This window comes from Oncorhynchus keta, chromosome 1 (assembly GCF_023373465.1).
Source record: "Oncorhynchus keta strain PuntledgeMale-10-30-2019 chromosome 1, Oket_V2, whole genome shotgun sequence".
Classification (NCBI taxonomy): Eukaryota; Metazoa; Chordata; class Actinopteri; order Salmoniformes; family Salmonidae; genus Oncorhynchus; species Oncorhynchus keta.
In genome coordinates this window covers 93,761,440-93,780,698 of record NC_068421.1, presented here as the reverse complement: position 1 = coordinate 93,780,698, position 19,259 = coordinate 93,761,440, and the positions used below count along the sequence as shown (strand labels likewise).

The following is a 19,259-nucleotide window of genomic DNA, read 5'->3' as shown; positions in this document are numbered from 1 at the left end:
CGCTCTCTCTCACTCACACGCTCTCTCTCACTCACACGCTCTCTCTCACTCACACGCTCTCTCTCACTCACACGCTCTCTCTCACTCACACGCTCTCTCTCACACGCTCTCTCTCACACACACACAGTTTAACATGAATAGAGAAAGATAATGGCTCCCACATTTTTTCTCTCCAGCCATTGTTTTCAGAGCTGCGGTCCACTAGAATGATTTATCACCAGCTCTTTTATGAAGCTAATTACATTAGAGAACTGAAGCTGCTTCCCAAAAATGGCACCCTATTCCCCATGGGCCCCAGTTAAAAGTAGTGCATGGAATAGGGTGCCATTTGGGAAGGACCCAGAGTCTGCGTTGTGAAGATTCCCTATTGGAGGAGTCTGCGTTGTGAAGATTCCCTATTGGAGGAGTCTGCGGTGTGAAGATTCCTATTGGAGGAGTCTGCGGTGTGAAGATTCCCTATTGGAGGAGTCTGCGTGTGAAGATTCCCTATTGGAGGAGTCTACGGTGTGAAGATTCCCTATTGGAGGAAGTGGAGAGAATCAAACTCCACACCAGCTAGATGTTTTGCTGAACTCTTCCTGACAGAGCCACAGGAAGTCAGAGCTGTTCTCCCATTTCTCACAGAAGAGAAACAGAACGACAGACCAGGAAGAAGAGAAAAAAAAAAAAAAAAAAGATTCCTCTCCGACCTGGAAACAGTTCCCGAGTCACGGCTCGGAACAGCCCGGCGCGGCCTGGCCTGGTAGACAGGCGGTGGTTTATAGTTTAACTGTTTTACAGCCCCACGGGGGACAACACAGGACGGGCGGCGACTGAGATAGATAGATAGCACAACCTGCAGTCCCTCTACACAGAACGGGAGATAGAACAGTCCACAGCAGGGTTTAACTGGCGGTCCACGGGTGGTTTTACTGTTGGACATAACAGACTGTACAACACCAGGAAATCAGCTACAAGGGATTTTCATTTTGGAAATCTGTATTAAAATATTCCCGCACACAGAGACGTGATCGTATACTAATGTAAACAAGGTTTGAAATGACTTTTGGTCAGACATATCTGTTTGGACTTGAGGTCAACTTCAGTCTACCACTTATTTGTAATCATGTTCCAGCCCCTGACCATCCACTCATGGAAAAATATATAAAATCAGCCCGCAGCTGAATCTAGTTGATGATCCCTGGTGTGTGGGGGGGGCAGTCCTGTCACAGGAAGGGAGGAGTGGAGACTGACAGTCCTGTCACAGGAAGGGGGAGTGGAGACGGACAGTCCCGTCACAGGAAGGGGGAGTGGAGACAGACAGTCCTGTCACAGGAAGGGGGGAGTGGAGACAGACAGTCCTGTCACAGGAAAGGGGGGAGTGGAGACAGACAGTCCTGTCACAGGAAGGGGGGAGTGGAGACGGACAGTCCTGTCACAGGAAGGGGGGAGTGGAGACAGACAGTCCTGTCACAGGAAGGGGGAGTGGAGACAGACAGTCCCGTCACAGGAAGGGGGGAGTGGAGACGGACAGTCCTGTCACAGGAAGGGGGAGTGGAGACGACAGTCCTGTCACAGGAAGGGGGAGTGGAGACGGACAGTCCTGTCACAGGAAGGGGGGAGTGGAGACGGACAGTCCTGTTACAGGAAGGGGGGAGTGGAGACGGACAGTCCTGTCACAGGAAGGGGGGAGTGGAGACGGACAGTCCTGTCACAGGAAGGGGGGAGTGGAGACAGACAGTCCTGTCACAGGAAGGGGGGAGTGGAGACAGACAGTCCTGTCACAGGAAGGGGGGAGTTGGGGTTTGCTGTGTGGAATGACTTGGCAGAGAGCCTGTCTAAACAGGGAGCATGTGCACAGGCTGTGGAATGTAGTATTTGAGGAGCAGCCCTAGGGCTCTGGGTAAACAGTAGTGCACTATATAGGGAATAGGGGGCCACTTGGAACACGGCTTAGATTAAAATAAGGAACATGTGTTTGTATTCTCTAATTCTAAACAAAGCAGACAGCTCCTGCATTTTTTAAGCCCCAGATGAAGCCCTAATCCTAAACGACATGCTCTGGCCAGGCACCGTGGTTACACAAAACCATAGGAATAATAGTGACATGTAACATTACAAATGGTAGCCATTTCCTAAAGGATATATAATTAAAAGATCAAATGTCTCCCCCCCAAACTAGATACTGTTATTAATGTGTTTGTTTAACCTAATAACCAGAGGGACCCATTGAGATTGTGGTATACTTCTCTAAGGTGTACCGGACCAGGTAAACACTAGCCGTTCGCGCTACCCCCCTCTCTGAGTGTGAGGTCCACAGCACTGGTGTCCAACTAAACACTGCAACATTTGAGGGTTCAGGGTAGCTGCTTGAGGGTTAGAGGGTTTGAGGTAGGGTTAGGTTAGAGAGCGAGGACAGGGTGAATTGGTCCATCCAAATTCATCTCTCTAAAGCCTCTCGCGTGCAGACGCCACTTCTAGCATTCCACCTCCACTCCTGGACAAGGTGAAGAGTCAGCGAGTCAGTCTTAGTGGGATGAATAGGCAGGTTTTAGCTGTGGCTAAAAATCCATCAGTTTAAACAGTATTGAATCAACACTTTGTTGTCGGGACCATCCGTTTATGCAATATAACAATATCCACTAACATGAAAAGAAAATGAATAATCCAGTTGATGGCTGTCAAGTTCAGTAGAGGACTATTCAAATTCCAAAGCCACAGAATTGATCACCAAAACCTCTTCTGCACATGATGCTCTGCTTCCTTGATTGAACGTAAATCAACAAAATGTCTAAAATAAATTCTACATCTGACATTTAAAAAATAAAATAGATACCCAAAAAGTGATTCCTTTATTCTTAAGAGGAGAAACATACAAAACCGGAAGAGTACACTTAGTTTAGAAGCAGTAACCATACATGTTGATTAAGAAATAAATGCAAGTTGCATTATTTGATGCCATTGTAAGTTGCAAGCTACAGTAGATCAAAAGCTAGGTGAATAATTGTCTCTCAGTACACCATGCACTTGATTCAAGAGAGGTGTGGGGGAGGATCTGCAGGCCACGAATCAAAGACCGAATGTTCTAACAGAGGCCAACAACCGCAGGTCAAAGGTCTCCATCTGTGCATTCTTTTTTTGTGTGTGTGTTTTCTGGGTATTTGAACTTTGACCCGACCCTCTCTAGGAGGCTCAGACTGCTGTTTGACTCACTTGTGATGGTAGAGAGCGAGGCTCCGCAAGCGCACTTCTATGAACCCTTTTACGAAGGAGGGGGGGACATTCAACCAAAATGACAATGAGAACCTGGGTTGTAGAGTTTTAGAAAATAGAAACTATGTATAGCGTAGCCGTTTTACTCAACAGCTAAAATATTAGTTGGTTTTCTGGATCGCCAAGTGGTTTAAAGAAATACAAAATGTACCCAGTCCCCAACGCCCTTCTCACATTCATAAACGCATGTAGAATACACCCACCACCCCCATTTTAACAATCATGTAGAAATCACTCAAATATACCCCCCCACTTTTACATTCATAAACGCATGTAGAAATCACTCAAATATACTCTCCCCCAAAACCCCATTTTGACATTCATGTAGAAAAATCAGCTAAATATTTCAAAACAATCTTAAAATTCACCTCTAGGCATCAGCGGTCCATTATATGAATACATATTAAGTGAACGAGGCAAACATTAAAAGGCTTAAGGAATTGAGCAACATTAGTTAAAACAGTACAGACAAAAGTCCATAGACCACAGCTGGTTTAGCGTCGTCAAGCCGACAAAGTGAATTCTCTCTAAAAACAATGCATCTGTCAATGTGCCCTTGAGCAAGGCACTTAAACACCAAGTCGCTCTGGATTAGAGCGTCTTGCTAAATGACTATTTATTTTGTATTTTTTTTAAATAACCTTAAGAGTGAGCAGACTCTACTGTGCTTACAGATGACAAATCCAAATAGATTTGTGTTTCTAAAGACAGAACCGTTTGCGTTGCAGAACGCCAAGTCAAGAGGCCTTTTGGGGTAGATTAAAGCGAGCTGCTTCAAATGACAGGAAATTAAAAAAAGTGGGACTCGGGGAGTTGAGATCGATGTAATTTCCTCCTCATAACAAAGTAGAGAAACACTCCGCTGACTCCGTTTCTATGGTTACCCCCCCCAAAAAAACGGGCACCCTATTCCCCCATTTAAGTGCACTACTTTTTAAACCAAGGCCCATTGTACACTAAGTAGGGAAGAGGGTGCCCGTTTGGGACTCAAAACTCTACGTCGGTTCAACAGGACTTTATTTACCATGGCACCTACTCAATTGTTTCTCCACACTGTTTCCTACTCCGACCCGAGCAGAAACCCAACACATAACTGCGGCTTGGATGTCAACGCCACAATACGTCACTGAACTGGACCCAATGGCTACAGCTGTATAGCCGTTCATTCATCAAATTATATTATAATATTATAGAAGAAAAAAAAAGAAAAAAAAATAACTGCTAAGATGAATCTCAAAATGGCAGGTTATATAAAAAGTGACAAGATTAAGGACCAAAGTGATGGATGTCCCTTGTTTCCTGCGGCTGTTAGTGTTATTGTCTTGAAGTGCCTCAGACGCAGCTACAGGAAGTCATTATAGACTGTGTATAAAATCTCACGCAACAGGTTTATAGTAAACGATCAGATGAAAGTAACAGATACAAGGAGTTTTTTTTTTTTTTTTTTTAAATCACTTCCTGTACAATGATATGGTGACACTGTTAAGAACTTCATTGATTCCCCATGATTTCCACTGAAGGAATATAAACCAGGTTAGGTATAAATGCTTCTTACTGTTTACCGAGGGCTTCTACCTTCGCTTATAGTACATTTAAAAAGACATCTAAAAACAGTTGGTAATCTATTGGCATACAAGCTACTGTTATTACTGAAGGAGAAACGTGATATTTTGTTACATGGGTTTGTTAACAGTACATTCACGTTGTTGGCTGTGGTGTGCAGAACACACTGCCTCAGCAGAACACACTGCCTCAGCAGAACACACTGCCTCAGCAGAACACACTGCCTCAGCAGAACACACTGCCTCAGCAGAACACACTGCCTCAGCAGAACACTGCCTCAGCAGAACACTGCCTCAGCAGAACACTGCCTCAGCAGAACACTGCCTCAGCAGAACACTGCCTCAGCAGAACACTGCCTGCATTCTGTTTAACTGAAATCTACACCGACTCAAAATCTACAATGTGCTTGTGTCCCCGTTTCAGTCGTCTACGTCTTTTCTTAATAAATCTCAACAGGACGTTAAAAATAAAACCTCTGCGCTATGACGGCCTAGGAAGTGGGTTAACTGCCTTGTTCAGGGGCAGAACGACAGAACGATGTAGCCTAATACTGTTAACCCAGTACCTTACATGAACCCCAGTTACTCCGTTACTCACTAACGGACAGGAAAGTCCAGGTTATTATGGACCAGCAGATGTCTCAATGGAACAAAATCTTCCAAGACAGTAGTAGCATGATATAAAGGCTCTATAAAACACATTGTAGTGCCTTTATAGGAGGGCTTTGGTCAAAAGTAGTGCACTATGTAGGGATTAGGTGTCATTTGGGATGCAAACGATTTTGAATTTCTATCTTTAGCAGCAGTGTGCTATATATCTGTACGTTATAACAGTCCCAGAGGCCTGTATAACCTCTGACAGAGAATGCACTGACATACTACTGGACTGTGTTACGCCAATGAAGGATTTACGAGACTGTGTTACACTAATGAAGGAACAGCATCGATTTCATTACTACCCCTGAGATCTGAGTGGTATGACACAAATAATAATCTCTGATTCACAAAAAGCATGTGAGAATCACATGTTGTTTCCTACTATTTAAAAAAAAATTTTTTTAGTAAAATACTATACTATAAATTATGAAAAGTGCTGTTAAAATTTTAAATCTAATTTACTTTCAGGGGTGTTAGATTTAGACAAAGAACACATATATTAAAATCACAGAGACGGCTACAGTCTGAATCCCCTGAATCAAAATCGTTTATATTTAAAATGATATATTTAAAATCAAAGCTGGATTAAGTCTAAACCTGCATCCATGCATTGAACCTCAACAACGGTGAACTAATATATTCTTCAGAATGACAGACTATCAATACTAATCATCTGGAGAAATATGCTCCTCCCAACATTCACGTCGCAATACATTTTTGTGTCTTATTCTGAATAAGCAACACATGGTCTTGAAAACATAAGAAATATTTTCCTTTAAAAAAAGTAAAATATTAAGGATTTGAAATGCAAAGTGCCTAACACTATAGAGCTGAGACATAAAGGCTAAATGCTAAGTGCCTAACACTACAGAGCTGAGACATAAAGGCTAAATGCAAAGTGCCTAACACTATAGAGCTGTGACATAAAGGCTAAATGCTAAGTGCCTAGCACTATAGAGCTGTGACATAAAGGCTAAATGCTAAGTGCCTAGCACTACAGAGCTGAGACATAAAGGCTAAATGCTAAGTGCCTAGCACTATAGAGCTGTGACATAAAGGCTAAATGCTAAGTGCCTAGCACTACAGAGCTGAGACATAAAGGCTAAATGCTAAGTGCCTAGCACTACAGAGCTGAGACATAGAGGCTAAATGCTAAGTGCCTAGCACTACAGAGCGGAGACATAAAGGTTAAATGCAACGCACAGTCAAAGACTGTGTAGCGTAGTGGTACGGAAGAGCGGACAAAGAATAGAGTCGCCATAATGGTACCGACAGATTCAAAACCACAAACAACTTTAGAGCAATTGCTGTATGCCAGGGGGATATAACAGCAACCATATCTCATCAAATAACTCTCCAGTTATAAAGTAAAGCCACATAGGCAAGCAATATTATATTCGTTCTATCCCTGCACTCGACCACTTAGGACTTCAGTATTGTGCTCTTACTGTTACTGAGCCGTGCGATGCAACGTGAGCTGATGGCTGTAATGCCAGACCACTGTTATGAGGCATAATATATATATATAAAAAGAGTCTTAAAATATCTTGTTTCAATAACACAAGCATGGCCAGCACCCAAAAGCAGAGCTAGAGGGAGAACAGTCATTAGTAGGTAGGATGTCTGGGTAAGTGCTACAATTGATCTGTTTAAAAAGGTCCAATGTGACTGGCTGGCTAGTAAAGGTCCAATGTGACTGGCTGGCTAGTAAAGGTCAAATGTGACTGGCTGGCTAGTAAAGGTCAAATGTGACTGGCTGGCTAGTAAAGGTCAAATGTGACTGGCTGGCTAGTAAAGGTCAAATGTGACTGGCTGGCTAGTAAAGGTCAAATGTGACTGGCTGGCTAGTAAAGGTCAAATGTGACTGGCTGGCTAGTAAAGGTCCAATGTGACTGGCTGGCTAGTAAAGGTCAAATGTGACTGGCTGGCTAGTAAAGGTCAAATGTGACTGGCTGGCTAGTAAAGGTCAAATGTGACTGGCTGGCTAGTAAAGGTCAAATGTGACTGGCTGGCTAGTAAAGGTCAAATGTGACTGGCTGGCTAGTAAAGGTCAAACGTGACTGGCTGGCTAGTAAAGGTCAAACGTGACTGGCTGGCTAGTAAAGGTCAAACGTGACTGGCTGGCTAGTAAAGGTCAAACGTGACTGGCTGGCTAGTAAAGGTCAAACGTGACTGGCTGGCTAGTAAAGGTCAAACGTGACTGGCTGGCTAGTAAAGGTCAAACGTGACTGGCTGGCTAGTAAAGGTCAAACGTGACTGGCTGGCTAGTAAAGGTCAAACGTGACTGGCTGGCTAGTAAAGGTCCAACGTGACTGGCTGGCTAGTAAAGGTCCAACGTGACTGGCTGGCTAGTAAAGGTCAAACGTGACTGGCTGGCTAGTAAAGGTCAAACGTGACTGGCTGGCTAGTAAAGGTCAAACGTGACTGGCTGGCTAGTAAAGGTCAAACGTGACTGGCTGGCTAGTAAAGGTCAAACGTGACTGGCTGGCTAGTAAAGGTCAAACGTGACTGGCTGGCTAGTAAAGGTCAAATGTGACTGGCTGGCTAGTAAAGGTCAAATGTGACTGGCTGGCTAGTAAAGGTCAAATGTGACTGGCTGGCTAGTAAAGGTCCAATGTGACTGGCTGGCTAGTAAAGGTCCAATGTGACTGGCTGGCTAGTAAAGGTCCAATGTGACTGGCTGGCTAGTAAAGGTCAAATGTGACTGGCTGGCTAGTAAAGGTCAAATGTGACTGGCTGGCTAGTAAAGGTCAAATGTGACTGGCTGGCTAGTAAAGGTCAAATGTGACTGGCTGGCTAGTAAAGGTCAAATGTGACTGGCTGGCTAGTAAAGGTAAAATGTGACTGGCTGGCTAGTAAAGGTCAAATGTGACTGGCTGGCTAGTAACGGTCAAATGTGACTGGCTGGTTAATAAAAAGGCATCACATGAGTCAGAAGTGGTGCCGTTCCCCACTCACAAAAATTAAAGATTCAAATCTGATTCAAAATGTTCCGCGAATATTCAAATCGTCGCCAAAACCACAATAATATTGTGTAACGTTAGCTAAGTAAGTAGAGTGACTGCCTACATGCTAATGTGGGGGTCCACCAGAGGACTCCCCCAGGGCTAGGGCCTGCAGGTCATGACACTGCAGAAGGAACCCCTCCACCCCGCCTGGCCCTCCGGCTAGGGGATTGCTATAGAACAGATTCTGCTCAGGGGGCAGGCCGCTGTCTGAACCCCAGTCTGAGTCAGAATCGTCGCTGCCGTTAGCCGACCCCTCCGTGGTCGTAGGAGGATAGCTGAGGTGCTCCAGTTGCTCCAATAGGTCGCTGAACTGCACCGCCGAGCTCGTCTCCGAGCGGACTGAGTACGCCGGGAAGTTAACCATGGAGCTAGCCTCAGACTGATTGTCAGAGCCCGGGAGGCGGAGGGAGGAGGAGAAGTCTGGCCCGTCGAAGCCCAGAGACCGGGAGTCACCTGCGGAACTAAGCCCCAGGTTGTCAAGGGAACTACACTCTGACCTGTTGTTAACCAGAGAGCTGGTTTCGGAGCGACCAACAACGCTGTGGTCAGAGAAGAGGTTAGTGTTGCTGTTCAGGTCCTCCAGACCCAGACTGACACCCCTGGTTTTAGTGAGGTCCCCACCACCACCACCACCCTCTGTATAACCACCCTCCCCATAACAGCCATACTGACCCCACTTCTCCTCATAGCCGTAATAGGCCTCGGCCCCACCACCGTAGAACGACATCTCAGTGGGGTCGTCATCTATGAACTCCTCTGTGACATGGAGCTGGGTGTTAGCCAATGGGAACAGGGGCTTCTGCCTGGCTCGGAGAAGCTCCGCCTCAAACACATCAGCTGAGAGGAACACTCTCGTCTCCCCCCCTCCCCCCTCCCTGCACCTCGATCCCCATCCCCCACCCTGCTCACTATCCTCATTGCCATTTTGGGAGGGCTGCTGCTGCGGATGGGAAGCTCTACTCTCTACACACACAGACGAGGGGTTGCAGTCTCCTGCCGTCGGGGAACTTGGGGCACCTTGTGAGAAGGCGTGGTGACATGGGGGGATGTCGGTGGCCTTGTGGGGGTCCTCCTTCGCTGGGGGGCTGGAGGGCCTGGCCAGCTGTGGGGGCAGGAGCTGGGTCTGTTGCTGCTGGGAAGGAAGCTGTGTAGACTGGGCCTGTCTCTGGGGAGGAGGCTGTGTAGACTGGGCCTGGCTCTGTGTAGACTGGGCCTGGCTCTGTGGAGGAGGCTGTGGAGACTGGGCCTGGGGCTCCAGCCGTGTGGGGGAGCTGAAGACTTGTATGGAGTGGAAGGACCCGGTCGCAGAGGATGGGGAACCTGGCGCCCGCAGGCTGTCATTGAACGAGAAAGTCTGAAATTACATGAAAGAAAGAGTAAAGATGGGGAGAGAGGGTTCCATTAGTCTCCAACGACTCTGCACCTCCTTCCTAAAATGCTTTAGCCTGTCGGAAAGACCCCCCCCCCACTGACCCGGTCGGAAAGACTCCCCCACTGACCCGGTCGGAAAGACTCCCCCACTGACCCGGTCGGAAAGACTCCCCACTGACCCGGTCGGAAAGACTCCCCCACTGACCCGGTCGGAAAGACTCCCCCACTGACCCGGTCGGAAAGACCCCCCACTGACCCTGACTTAAAGACCACCACTGACCCTGACGTAAAGACCACTCACTGACCCTGACGTAAAGACAACTCACTGACCCTGACGTAAAGACCACTCACTGACCCTGACGTAAAGACCACTCACTGACCCTGACGTAAAGACCCCCCCCACTGACCCTGACGTAAAGACCACTCACTGACCCTGACGTAAAGACCACTCACTGACCCTGACGTAAAGACCACTCACTGACCCTGACGTAAAGACCACTCACTGACCCTGACGTAAAGACCACTCACTGACCCTGACGTAAAGACCACTCACTGACCCTGACTTAAAGACCACTCACTGACCCTGACGTAAAGACCACTCACTGACCCTGACGTAAAGACCACTCACTGACCCTGACGTAAAGACCACTCACTGACCCTGACGTAAAGACCACTCACTGACCCTGACTTAAAGACCACTCACTGACCCTGACTTAAAGACCACTCACTGACCCTGACGTAAAGACCACTCACTGACCCTGACGTAAAGACCCCCCACTGACCCTGACGTAAAGACCCCCCCCACTGACCCTGACTTAAAGACCACTCACTGACCCTGACGTAAAGACCACTCACTGACCCTGACGTAAAGACCACTCACTGACCCTGACGTAAAGACCACTCACTGACCCTGACGTAAAGACCACTCACTGACCCTGACGTAAAGACTCCCCCCACTGACCCGGTCGGAAAGACCCCCCCCCACTGACCCGGTCGGAAAGACCCCCCACTGACCCTGACATAAAGACCCCCCCCCACTGACCCTGACATAAAGACCCCCCCCACTGACCCTGACGTAGACCCCCACTGACCCTGACGTAGACCCCCCACTGACCCTGACGTAAAGACCACTCACTGACCCTGACGTAAAGACCACTCACTGACCCTGACGTAAAGACCACTCACTGACCCTGACGTAAAGACCACTCACTGACCCTGACGTAAAGACCACTCACTGACCCTGACGTAAAGACCACTCACTGACCCTGACGTAAAGACCCCCCCCACTGACCCTGACGTAAAGACCACTCACTGACCCTGACGTAAAGACCACTCACTGACCCTGACGTAAAGACCACTCACTGACCCTGACGTAAAGACCACTCACTGACCCTGACGTAAAGACCACTCACTGACCCTGACGTAAAGACCACTCACTGACCCTGACGTAAAGACCACTCACTGACCCTGACGTAAAGACCACTCACTGACCCTGACGTAAAGACCACTCACTGACCCTGACGTAAAGACCACTCACTGACCCTGACGTAAAGACCACTCACTGACCCTGACGTAAAGACCACTCACTGACCCTGACGTAAAGACCACTCACTGACCCTGACGTAAAGACCACTCACTGACCCTGACGTAAAGACCACTCACTGACCCTGACGTAAAGACCACTCACTGACCCTGACGTAAAGACCACTCACTGACCCTGACGTAAAGACCACTCACTGACCCTGACGTAAAGACCACTCACTGACCCTGACGTAAAGACCACCCCACTGACCCTGACGTAAAGACCACTCACTGACCCTGACGTAAAGACCACTCACTGACCCTGACGTAAAGACCACTCACTGACCCTGACGTAAAGACCACTCACTGACCCTGACGTAAAGACCACTCACTGACCCTGACGTAAAGACCACTCACTGACCCGGTCAGAAAGATGCATTAGTCTTGGTAATCCCACTGACCTGTTTTGGCACATCAGGGGCCAGGAGCGAGCCGACATCCTCACCTTACTGTTCCTCCTGACAGAGAGACAGGAAACCACATGAGAGTTAAACAGAGGTCAAAGACACAGAGAGACCAGAGACAGAGAGAGTCACACACCTCTGATATGGTGTCCTCCTTGCTCCGCTGTCCTTTACATATTCCACTAGTTGCTTCTGGGTCCTCCCACTAAACCAGAAAGAGTCACAACACCATCAAACAACAGCACGAGCCATAGAGTCTCCTATGGGTTCAAGCTGTACACTACATGGTTACACTTCACATCAGTGAACATTTTACCTCAACTTTTAACAAAATCTACCTCCGTATGATTCAGCAGAAAGCAGAGATACCTGTATCTGAACGACGATCCCCTACTAAAGAGAATGGCTTTGGACTTGGGCTGCGGCTGATCCAAGAGGCGGAAGAACGAGTGATGTTCCACACAATTCTTCCAGAAGATCTTACACTGGTCCCGACTGACCATCTGAAACTCCAGGGTATCCTGATGAGGCCCCTGCAATTCAAATATGGCCTTTCATTTTTAAAATTAAATACGAAAATATCGAACAATATGTACATGTCTTCCCATAAGATAGTTTGAAAGCAGGAATAAAAAAAAAAAAAAAAGTTATTCCCAAAGTGGTCCAATATAATATTACTGGAATGCTAATGTTTACACTCATGAATGTAAATTGAATGAATGCTGTAAAGATATATGGTGTATTTGGAAAGTATACACAAACTCCTTTAACTTTTCCCACATTTTGTTACATTACAAGTCTTATTCTAAACTGGATTAAAAGGAATAAAAATCCTCAATCTACACACAATACCCTATAAATGACCAAATGAAAACAGTTTTTTATATATATATATATATATATGTTTGCAAATGTATTAAAATATATATTTTTAAAACATTTATTTATATGACTATTCAGACCCTTCACTATGGGACTTGAAATTGAGCTTGGGTGTATCCGGTTTCCATGAATCATCCTTGAGATGTTTCTTCGACTTGATTGGAGTCTACCTGGTGGTAAATTCAATTGATTGGACATGATTTGGAAAGGCAAACACCTGTCTATATCATGTCCCATAGCAAAAATCAAGCCATGAGGTCGAAGGAATTGTCCGTAGAGCTCCGAGATAGGATTGTGTCGAGGCACAGCTCTGGGGAAGGGTACCAAAACATTTCTGCAGCATTGAAGGTGCCATTAACACAGTAGCCTCCATCATTCTCAAATGGAGAAGTTTGGAATCACCAACACTCTTCCTAGAGCTGGCCACCCAGCCAAACTGAGCAATAGGGGGAGAAGGGCCTTGGTCAGGGAGGTGACCAAGGAAACTGATGGTCACTGACAGAGCGCCAGAGTTCCTCTGAGGAGATGAACATTCCAGAAGGACAACCATCTCTGCAGCACTCCACCAATCAGGCCTTTAGTCAGGATAGAGGGAAAGATGAAGAGCAAAGTACAGAGGAATCCTTGACAAAAATCTTCTCCAGAGCGATCAGGACAGACTGGGGTGAAGGTTCACCTTCCAAAATGACAACAACCCAAAGCACACAGCCAAGACAATGCAGAGGAGTGGCTTCAGGATGTCCTTGAGTGGCCCTGCCAGAGACCAGACTTGAACCAGTTCTAACATCTCTGGAGAGACGCTCCCCATCCAACCGGAGAGCTTGAGAGGAGCTGCAGAGAAGGGGGAAAACTCCCCAAATACAGATGTGTCAAGCTTGTAGCATCATACCCAAGACGACTCAAGGCTGTAATATCATCGCCAAAAGGTGCTTCAAGAAAGTACTGAGTAAAGGGTCTGAATACTTATGTAAATGTGATATTTGTAAAGAAATTCTAAAAACCAGTTTTTACTTAGTCATTGTGGGGGTATTGTGTGTAGATGGATAAAAAAAAATGTTTAAAAAAAATTCCACTCATCAATTTTAGAATAAGGCTGTAACGTAACAAAATGTGGAAAAAGTCAAGGGGTCTGAATACTTTCCGAATGCACCGTATATGGTTCAAACTTGGCACAGACCTTGAGGATAAAAAACACAGATCCCTTTACATAGATTTGTAAAGACAGATTTCTACTTTTTTCTTGTACAGGGTAGAGAACAACGCTCTGGATGACACCCAATTAGCCAATTTGTGTTGAATCTGCAGATGCTACATCAATCTTTGGACTTATGAATTAATGATACAAGTAAAATGCCAACATTAAACATGATTAAAACTATAATGTTGATATCATACCTGTACATAGCCCACCTATAATTTAGCCCAAACAACTACCTCTTTCCCAACTGTATTTCATTGATTTATTTATTTTGCTCCTTTGCACCCCATTATTTTTATTTCTACTTTGCACATTCTTCCACTGCAAAACTACCATTCCAGTGTTTTACTTGCTATATTGTATTTACTTTGCCACCATGGCCTTTATGTTGCCTTTACCTCCCTTCTCACCTCATTTGCTCACATCGTATATAGGCTTGTTTCTACTGTATTATTGACTGTATGTTTGTTTTACTCCATGTGTAACTCTGTGTCGTTGTTTGTGTCGAACTGCTTTGCTTTATCTTGGCCAGGTCGCAAGTGTAAATGAGAACTTGTTCTCAACTTGCCTACCTGGTTAAATAAAGGTGAAATAAATAAATCATGGATGGTCAATGTTTTCATCCAAAGCTTGGTCTATAAATTGGAGACTGGTTACATTTCTCATCCCTCAGTTTTTTTACCAAAACAGGGACAAGCGAGAACACTTCATTTTTTTCAATTGCTGATTGCCTCCAATGCTTTGATGACAGAAATACAGTACTCACATGAACCTCTGGGTATAGCTTGATCAGGAAGCGTTTCCTCTTGAAGCTCAGTTTTCGGATCTTGGACCAATTGAAGGTGTTTATTTTGGTGTTACCCTGGGAGAAAATGAGACCGAAGACAAAACATCTGAAACCTGTGGGATGCGGCCTCGGGTGCATTCTCAGAGGTGGAGCGAGGTGTGTGTGTGTGTGTGTGTCAGCAGTAGAACTACAAGTCACCTGGAAGACCTGCAGGCCTATGTGAGCCACGGCCAGGTTGATCTTCGTTCCTCGCGGTCGGCTGCTGGGTGGAAACGGACGCCGTACATCTCCAGTTTACGGGCGATCTCCAGAACCTGAAAGTCTGAGTCGGCTGGAGTCTGCCCGCTGGGGGAGACACAAGGGAAGTTCAGTTCCGTTTCACTTCAGGTCAGTGGAAGTTTGACTTTGCAAACAAGAATGTCTATTCGTCAGTTCCATCTCTGGCTCACTTTATTGGTCTAATTTATGAATTTGTCTCATATGAGCGAGGATGTGGATAAACTGAATATTAACAGTCTACTTGGTATTACAACCTATAGAAAGATCAGAGAGAACGGCTGGCTGGCTGGCTGTTGAACTTACAAAATGGCTGACGTGTGTCAACATGAGTTGTGGTGATTCTCCTGAGACGAAGAGTGACTCTAGCAATAAAAATAAATACAATGACTATAAATCCCCCGAAAGCTCCCCTCCACAGACCTAACCTCTTACAAGGACTTAAATGAAAACATGTCAAAATGTTTGACTAACAGCCATGTTGGAGAAGAGGAAAGCCATCCAATCGCCAATCATCTCAATGTTTTCTAGTAGAGCGCACGCGTGTGTGTACAAACTAATCATGATGCTCGTCTTTGGTTAGTAGGGTGGCAGTATGCCAGATCATCACCCAGCATTCTAATTTTGTTCATCCTTTAAGCTGTGAAATCTCCTTATGCCCCTCCTCCTGCCCCCTGCCCTCCTCTCCCCTCCTGGCTGTCTGGCTAATCAAATAGCCTGGCCTGACACGAGGGGGATTAGATCAGGGTGCTAGGGAGGAGGCTAGGAGCCATGCACAAGCCATAGTCTAAGTCCCAAATGGCACCCTATTCCCAGTATAGTCCACTACTTTTGACCAGGGCCCTTAAGCCCTATTTAAGGAATAGAATGCCATATGGGACACAGCCAGAGCGTCCTCTCCAACAGCCAGAGGGGGGAGATAACCCACCACCCTGCCTGCCAACCTAGGAGCTGCTACATCAATAGCTATGTTTCCATTAACTTGTCCACTGATTTTGTTGTCTACATGTAGAATGTTTCCGTCTCACGGTCTTGCGTCAATAGCCTGCTAGGGCGAGTTTCCGTCTCACGGTCTTGCGTCAATAGCCTGCTAGGGCGAGTTTCCGTCTCACGGTCTTGCGTCAATAGCCTGCTAGGGCGAGTTTCCGTCTCACGGTCTTGCGTCAATAGCCTGCTAGGGCGAGTTTCCGTCTCACGGTCTTGCGTCAATAGCCTGCTAGGGCGAGTTTCCGTCTCACGGTCTTGCGTCAATAGCCTGCTAGGGCGAGTTTCCGTCTCACGGCCTTGCGTCGATAGCCTGCTAGAGCGAGTTTCCGTCTCACGGCCTTGCGTCAATAGCCTGCTAGGGCGAGTTTCCGTCTCACGGCCTTGCGTCAATAGCCTGCTAGGGCGAGTTTCCGTCTCACGGCCTTGCGTCAATAGCCTGCTAGGGCGAGTTTCCATCTCACGGCCTTGCGTCAATAGCCTGCTAGGGCGAGTTTCCGTCTCACGGTCTTGCGTCAATAGCCTGCTAGGGCGAGTTTCCGTCTCACGGTCTTGCGTCGATAAAAACAGCATGACGTAACAATTCCACACCTAATTACATGGATTTTTAAATAAATTAATACATTGAAGACAGCCTGTATGCCCTCCCCACCTATCAGTTACATTAATAAAATGGAGACAGGTGGGGAGGGCATACAGGCTGTCTCCATTTTATTAATGTAACAGATAGGTGGGGAGGGCATACAGGCTGTCTCCAATGTATTAATGTAACTGATAGGTGGGGAGGGCATACAGGCTGTCTCCATTTTATTAATGTAACAGATAGCCTGTATGCCCTCCCCACCTATCAGTTACATTAATAAAATGGAGACAGGTGGGGACATTGGCTGTCTCCAGACATTAATGTAACAGATGGTGGGGAGGGCATCCCCAGGCTATCTGTTACATTAATAAAATGGAGACAGCCTGTATGCCCTCCCCACCTATCAGTTACATTAATACATTGGAGACAGCCTGTATGCCCTCCCCACCTATCTGTTACATTAATAAAGTGGAGACAGCCTGTATGCCCTCCCCACCTATCAGTTACATTAATAAAGTGGAGACAGCCTGTATGCCCTCCCCACCTATCAGTTACATTAATAAAATGGAGACAGCCTGTATGCCCTCCCCACCTATCAGTTACATTAATAAAGTGGAGACAGCCTGTATGCCCTCCCCACCTATCAGTTACATTAACAAAATGGAGACAGCCTGTATGCCCTCCCCACCTATCAGTTACATTAATAAAGTGGAGACAGCCTGTATGCCCTCCCCACCTATCAGTTACATTAATAAAATGGAGACAGCCTGTATGCCCTCCCCACCTATCAGTTACATTAATAAAATGGAGACAGTCTGTATGCCCTCCCCACTATCTGTTTCATGTCTCAAACAGCCGGCGAAAGTCAGCATGGGATAGAATGCAAGAAATGGTTGGCCAAGTTTTAATAATTGTCATGTGCCAACGTATCACCACAACCTGGGACATGGTGAAGATTTGGATGGTGAAACTTGCATTCCAGGCCAACCAGAAAAGCAAGTCGAAGAAATTCAAGCATTTTAGAAAGTCAGGATGATCCTTGTCGTGCAAATAAACATTTTTTTTAAATTGTGGAAAATGTTTTATTTAGCAAGCAGTACCTATTTGGAATTAAGTTTAGTGGAGTGCTATAGTGTTATAATTGTGAAGAAGTTAGACACCCATTGGTCACAACATTTTTGTTGATCTTTAAAAAAATCTATATATCCTATACATCTGTCCATTGCATATGATGCAAATATTTCTTCTGCAACATTGCTTTTGGGGAATAAACCTGGGTCAATGGAAACCTGCCTATTGTCACTCTGAGGAGAGAAGAGGAGAGGCAGTGTGCATTCCAAATGCACTCCTATTTCCTTTATAGTGCACTACTTCTAACCAGGGCCCAGAGGGACCACAGTCTATAGAAAAGGATGGAAAGCCACTAGACGCTCAAGGAAGGGTGTTTGAACAGGCAGGCTGAAAATGTGGGAAAGGGTAGTGAGCTAGAACACCCAGATTAGCACGAAGAGCCCTTTGAATTCTGAACAGCTGCCAGACTCAACTCCTCCCAGAGACACAGTCACATTTAGTTGTCTATTGACTACGTTTTATGTGCGATTTTTAAAAAAGCGTCTATGTCAGCAGAAATATCTGAGATAATGTTCCTTTTTAGGTAAAAAGTTAACACAGGTTTATGGATATCCAAATAAACGTTGTTTGTAATCTTATTATCAAGCTATTCAAAACAATTTCGTGCTGCCTGAACCACTTGTAAAACAAACTAAAAACTAAAAAAAGAGTATGTCCAAGATGACTCCGGGACATTAGCTTCAAACAACGTTCAGTGCTGGAGGTGAAGCAGACGATCTGAAACAGCTAAAAAAAATGCATCTTGGGTCCAGCTTCATAAGGTGCCATATGAGTCTGCGTCCCATATAGCACCGTATTCCCTATATAGTGCACTAGTTTTGACAAGGGGACTGCAGGACAACAAACACCCGGAGCCACGGCCGGAATTCCCCAGGGCAGCTGTTTAGGCCCTCGCTTTTTTTTTTTTTTTACTACAGACATGCCATTGACTGAGTAAAGCCAGAGTGTCTATGTATGTGGATCAAATCAAATCAAATTTATTTATATAACCCTTCGTACATCAGCTGATATCTCAAAGTGCTGTACAGAAACCCAGCCTAAAACCCCAAACAGCAAACAATGCAGGTGTAAAATAACGGATGACTCAACACTTAACAGCACTATCAACAAGGCAGGTCCTACAGGCCCTAGTTTTATCACACCTGGACTACTGTTCAGTTGTGTGGTCAGGTGCCACAAAAAAAGGACTAAGGAAAATTGCAATTGGATCAGAACAGGGCAGCACGGCTGGTCCTTGGACATACACAGAGAGCTAATATTAATAATATGCATGTCAATCTCTCCTGGCTGAAAGTGGAGGAGAGATTGACTTCGTCACTACTTGTATTTACAAGAGGTTGACAAGTTGAATGCACCGAGCTGTCCATTTAAACTATTGGCACACAGTTTTGACACCCATGCATTACCCCACAAGATATGCCACCAGAGGTCTCTTCACAGTCCCCAAGTACAGAACAGACTATGGGAGGTGCACAGAACTACATAGAACTCTATTCCACATCAAGTAACTGACACAAGCAGTATAATTACATTAAAAAAAAAACAGATTTTTAAAAATACCTTATGGAACAGCGGGGGACTGT

The 19,259-nt window shown here is 45.9% G+C and overlaps 1 protein-coding gene and 1 long non-coding RNA gene across 51 annotated transcripts in view; one reads left to right on the top strand and one right to left on the bottom strand.

The window, feature by feature from the left end:
* Positions 1-19,259, bottom strand: part of farp2 (FERM, RhoGEF and pleckstrin domain protein 2) — a 110,604-nt gene that overhangs the window by 52,086 nt on the left and 39,259 nt on the right. The window contains 8 exon segments of the mRNA XM_052466222.1: positions 9,497-9,833; positions 11,833-11,858; positions 11,861-11,889; positions 11,972-12,040; positions 12,205-12,368; positions 14,682-14,777; positions 14,901-14,953; positions 14,956-15,047. Of these exon segments, the coding sequence (XP_052322182.1) occupies positions 9,497-9,833; positions 11,833-11,858; positions 11,861-11,889; positions 11,972-12,040; positions 12,205-12,368; positions 14,682-14,777; positions 14,901-14,953; positions 14,956-15,047 (866 nt within the window).
* On the top strand, positions 7,008-8,491 carry LOC127908307 (uncharacterized). Of its 50 annotated transcripts, none has more exons than XR_008066832.1 (5): positions 7,090-7,772; positions 7,829-7,968; positions 8,053-8,136; positions 8,221-8,276; positions 8,333-8,491. It is a non-coding gene; the product is annotated as an uncharacterized LOC127908307 (long non-coding RNA). The 50 variants fall into 50 exon arrangements; XR_008066838.1 differs by having other exon boundaries at positions 8,193-8,248; XR_008066804.1 differs by having other exon boundaries at positions 8,193-8,276.